At 38.0% G+C, this 5,503-nt stretch overlaps 1 protein-coding gene across 1 annotated transcript; it reads right to left on the bottom strand.

Annotated features, from left to right (window-relative positions):
• Positions 1–512: 512 nt before the first annotated feature.
• rad52 (RAD52 homolog, DNA repair protein) lies at positions 513–4,596 on the bottom strand. Its single transcript, XM_087797418.1, has 11 exons — positions 4,406–4,596; positions 3,906–4,007; positions 3,736–3,829; positions 3,598–3,665; positions 3,404–3,522; positions 2,744–2,819; positions 2,440–2,660; positions 1,192–1,376; positions 1,077–1,133; positions 843–1,022; positions 513–783 (listed from the first exon to the last, which is right to left on the bottom strand). Exons 1-11 carry the CDS (start codon positions 4,457–4,459, stop codon positions 722–724), a joined length of 1,218 nt encoding a protein of 405 aa, XP_087653544.1. The 5' UTR covers positions 4,460–4,596; the 3' UTR covers positions 513–721.
• Between the last annotated feature and the right edge of the window lie 907 nt (positions 4,597–5,503).

Genomic DNA, 5,503 nt, shown 5'->3' with positions numbered 1-5,503 from the left:
TGTTTTGTTTCTCTTTTCTCACCTCAAGGTTGTTTTTCAATGTGATTTGTTAATTTTTCAATATGAAGAATTAAGATTTATAAAATGTGTTTTGTTGCATTTCTTTCCAAATTAAATGACTGATTTTGGGGGTTTTATTTTACCTTTGAGACTTCATAAAATATTTTTGGAATTTGGGTAAAGTTTATTTTTGTGTTCACGTCGTCATAAATATTTTATTTCAGGGAATTACTTTTTCGAAATAACTTGTTTTCACATGGTTTGACGAACATGAACTTTGGTTATGCATTATTTTTTCCATCTTTTGGGGTTTTGCTGCCTTTTCCCCCATTTTTAGAAAAAAGATTTATGGGCATTTTTCAACTCTATCATGTGTTCACATGCCCGCACGAACATGAATTTTGGTTTTGCAGCCTTTATTTGATTTTCAAATGAAAAAATTGGATTTTTGAAATGAAAAGGAAAATAAATCATACATTTGGGTAACAATTGTTTTTATTTATTCATTTTATTTACATGGTCCACCTGAACATGAACTTCGGTGATAATATGAAGCTTCATGTGTTCATTTGTAACAAGAAAACAAACTTCTGTCAAAGTTGAACCGAGGAAAGTCTTGAGATGAAAATCACTGAAAACATCTCCGCAAGTAGTTTTTACAAAAACATTTTTATTGTATATTCGCGAGAAAATTTGTAAAACTAAATTCAGATAAACCACCTCAACAATCCAGTCTGCGTTTCTTCATGGTGTGTCCTGCTCTGTGGGGGCTCGGAGCTCCTCCTGCAGGAGAAGGTCTAGTCAGACCTGTGGGCGTCATGAGGCTTCAGACTGAATCTCACCTTGTGTCCTGTTATGATGCAAACCCTGCTCAGGTTTGAAGGCAGCGGCATCTTCTGCTCTGGAGTGTGAAGACCCCATCTGAGGGGTCTTGCTGCGAGTCTGCATCTGGTGGCTTGAGGGTGTGCTGGGCCTCAGCTCTTGTATCCCATCCATAGTGATGTCCCACAGCTCCGGGTCATCTGAAGGAGTCCACAGTGATGGTTGGACCTTAAAACCTCAACAAGACTTTTTACCTGCTAGATGTTCATCTCTACTCTTCAAGAGTCCAGCCTCGGTGCAGCTGCTGTGTCCTGACAGAAGATCATTGTAACGTTCATCCATTTGTTTTGGTTTCTCCCAAACCCTCACCTCCACCGGGTCCTTGTCCTCCAGAGCTACTCGACTCCTCGCTCTTGTACTGATCCTGTCTCTGCTGCGTCTTCTTGGCCTCCATCTCTTTCCTGAACTTCTGCTGCAGCTGCTGCTGACGGAGTTTCCTCAGCTGTTTAGGGTCCGACTCTGCCCCTGAGATGGCCTCAGAGTCTCCCGCCAACCTGAGGTGGACACAGAGTCACTCGACGGACTTCTTAAGATTAACTTCATTACTTAAGCAATGCACTGTTAGTATCTGAAACTGTGGTCAACAACAACATTATGACCACAAGACTTCATCTAAAAAGTATCTGAAAACTAACAAACAATTGTATTTATGCATCATTCTTTTCTAGTTTAACTCCAAATATAACCAACAAAACTACCTACAAACTTTGGGAATCAAAGAGTTTTACTACAGCGACTCATAGTGTGGCTTCACTTTAATAGATTTTTAAACGTCATGTACCACAAAAAATACACTCGAGGTGATTAAGAACAACCAGGAACCATTTATAAGTCTTTCTGAAAAAAATTAAATGATTTTAAGTGCGCAGTATAGTGTATAGTAAATTAAGTTCTGTGATTTATATGTTGTGTTGGCTATAATACAGTATCCATTTGAAGTGGTTCTACAGGAATAAATATCTTTATTTTAACTACGGGAAGGGATTAAGTCGGAGGTGTTTGAATGAGACAAACCCTCTAGTGGTTATACGGAGCTACTGCGGTAGAAAGATGGCGTATTATAAAATCAAAAGCTTCAGCTTCATACACATTTTTTATACATCTACGAATATATATATATCTATAAATATATATCAATATATCCGTGTCTGTGTATATATTTATATATATGTTTAGTACGTGTGACTTTTAAAAAGCTGTAACTTCATATTTAGATCTCATTTAGTTCGAAACGTTTCCTTTGAATGAGACAAAGAAAATGTGCCTATTCCAGTTAAATTAAAGCCATTACTGTTAAATTAAAATAACTAACAAAATAAACAAGGTTTTGCAAACAAATAAACATTATATATATACGAATATAAACATATAATAGAACAACAAAAAGTATGTTAACAAATCAAATAAAGAACACTAGTCTATACCCTATGTATGCAGTATATCAATAATAAACTAATCAAAATGACACTGTAATATAAACTATTTAAATACACTGTTAGACACTTATGTTGCCTTTTAGAACATGTAGTCCATCTCTGTCATGGAGCATTTATTTACCTGACGTCTTCATTCTTGATGTTCTCTGTGGTTCTAACAAGCGGCGTGCGAGACTCTGGCGCACCCTGGTGGTCAAAGAACTGCTTCTCTGGTGTAGCGACAACAGGCCGAGCTTCTTCTGTCTTGTACTGTCTTCTGAGTAAACTGCTGACACGAGCCTTCGCAACCAAAGGTTCACCTTCTGAACGCTTGGTGTGCAGCAGGTCCAGAGGTGGACGCGGCTGGAAAACGAGGAGGAAAATGGGACGAGACGGTTTATTAAGGAATCTAGTTCAACAAACAAAAAATAACACACAATATCCACCTGTTTGGGGATTTTGTTAATTGCTATGAGGTATTCCTTATCCAGGATGCAGTTCCCCAGAGCGTTCCCGAAACACCTGGAGAGATGACGCCACCAGGTTAGTTCAATTTAAATTCAAGACTTTTAATACGTTTTAAATCAAACTCAACAATATTTAAAAAACAAAACAAAAAAAACATAAATTATATCACTTTAGGGACAATTTTACTCAAATTCAAAATTCAATAAAAACATGACTTTTAGGTTCAGTGAGAAACTTTCCTCATCTCTAGATTGTGCTGATTTTGAAAGATGTCCTTCCGACATCCATCGTGCCTCGTAATCACTAAATCACAAAAAAGCCAATTCGAATTAAATTGACTTCTTCCCATGTTGCCACAAGTGAAGTACTTTATAAACAACTACCTAGTTGAAGTATTGAAGGGACTCGTTGTATAAACAAAACGGGAATTATTATGAAGCCATTATTCAGTCATAATGGACTATGCTCTCATAACCTTTTGTTCGCCAAGATTTAAGAAACTAACATACAATTAAAAAAACATTATTTAATCATTTAAATGCCAATTTAGGGTTTGTTTTCGGATTCTCATCGGCTTTTACAAAGGTTAAGGATCCGTGGAAACAGTTCATTCACACAAGAGAGAAATTGAAAAGTACTTGAGCGCTCGCTTCATGCCGTCAGTCACTGCTTCTTTTCTGGCCTTTTCTAGCGCAAGAGCCTTAGACTTCAGTCCTTCGCTGACCCCGTACCCGACATCCTCGTGATAGGCTCCGTCCTGGTCGCGAGAGAAGAAAACAAGGTTACTAAATATCATCGATCCATTACAAATACGTGGATCTGTTGCACTCACTTTCAGCTGCACTTTGACAAACGCGCTCACCCCAACGTAGAACTTGCCATTGATGAGATCCACAAAGTCTTAAAAATGATGCACGTGGTCAAAAGCAAAGTCCATCTGATCTGAAGTGATTCTTACAAAAACTCATACCAACGTTCTGCTGAGAGATGGAGTGAGACCAGCCGTTATAACCAAACATCTCATTGGCCAGACTGATCACACGGTGCCCCTCGACGTAGCACACCTGTAGAGAAGAGGTCACATGACTTGTGATCACATGATCTTAGAAAAAAAACAACTTTACTCAGGGGTCAACTCGCCTTCTGACCCCCACCGGCCATTCTGCTGCTGATAAACTCTGGTCCCAAGCGCTGTCGCAGAGCATCGTGAACAGCCTGGTGCTCCTCTGGAGTGTAGGTGAACTGATGGCGGAAATAAAGGTGTAACTGGTAAATACAGTAGTTCCTTTTCAATTCACAAATGGTCAGTTTCGTTTTGTGACTCAACTTTCACGTCAAAGTAAGAGATAAAGAAAATGTTGTTTTACCCGTTTATTGATCACAAATGTGACTTTAAATTAAATAAATGGTTAATGAAATTAGATGTTTTGTTGAATTAAATGCAACTGCAATGAGAGCTTAAGTCGTTTATATTGATAATAAATAGTAGCTTTAGATTTCATTGTAGTCTGGAAGGTCGTTGACGTCATTAACCGGGGACGGGGAGAAAACACGGAGGCGATACTGAAGCAACTTTTCTTCTAAATCAAAGAACATGTTTGACAAACACTAAAATATAAAGTTGTGTTCTTATGCATTACCTGTCCAAAGGTCTTGGCTGAAGCAGAACTTCTATCCTCGCTGTTGTTCGACATATTGATCTTCAACTTCCCGACTATTATTAAAGTTAAAATAAAAATAAAACAGTCACCCGAGACAATTATTAAAAAACTTTCTTCGTGTATCGTTGTTCTTTAAAAGCTGGATTTCGCTGCATGAACATTTTAGCTAAACAAACCTCCCGCCGGGGGAACCGGAAGTGGAGTGTGTGATGCGTTCGTAGTCGTCGGATAAAAACAAACAAACCCAACATACGTTGTTGGGATAAAGTGTAGGTTTCAGGAAATGTTATACAATAAACCGTTTGGTTAGTGGTACTCTCTGGTGGTGTATGTTAGGTAAAATGTCACGAAGTGGAGTGCCTGTGTAACATTGTAGAGGAGTGAACACGTACAATTCCGAGGTTCGTAAAGTGTCATGAATGGCAGCAAAAAGCAACGATAGTTTGAATTTTAAATAAAGTTCGTTTGAACTCTTCCTACATCGTGCTTACAATAAAAATCTGTACATTTCTACTAATAGAGATTAAAACAGATTTAAGATTTGTATTGAAAAATAAACCCCAAGAAAATGCAGTCCTGTGTGAGTTCTGATCTAAAAAAAATATACAGTATATAGATACATTTTTTATTTATCCCTCTAGAGGTCTCCTTTTGGAAATAGTTTTTCCAGCTCACAGCAAGACAGACGATAGATTCATTAAAAAAATAATAATAATAAAAAGAAAGTGCTAGATTACACAATCCAAGTCTAGAGATAAAGAACATAGATCAAGGAAAAATAACAAAGACGAAAGATACAAAGATGAAAATGGAATATCATCTTTTCCTTCCACTCATGCCCCCAAACTAAGAATTAAACAGCCTAATAGCACGAGGAATAAATGAGTCCCTGAGTCTATTAGTGTTGCATCATGGGAGGAGCATTCGTTCACTCCATCTGCTTCTCTGCTGACTGATGACAGTGTTGAGAGGATGACTGTCATCATCCATGATGGACAGTAGTTTGTTCAGTGATCTCCTCTCTTGTCACCAGTGAGTCCAGCTTCAACCACAGAGCTTCTGATCAACCTGTCCAAC

This window comes from Callionymus lyra, chromosome 8, assembly GCF_982586985.1.
Source record: "Callionymus lyra chromosome 8, fCalLyr1.hap1.1, whole genome shotgun sequence".
Classification (NCBI taxonomy): Eukaryota; Metazoa; Chordata; class Actinopteri; order Syngnathiformes; family Callionymidae; genus Callionymus; species Callionymus lyra.
This window is presented reverse-complemented; position numbering and strand designations above follow the sequence as displayed.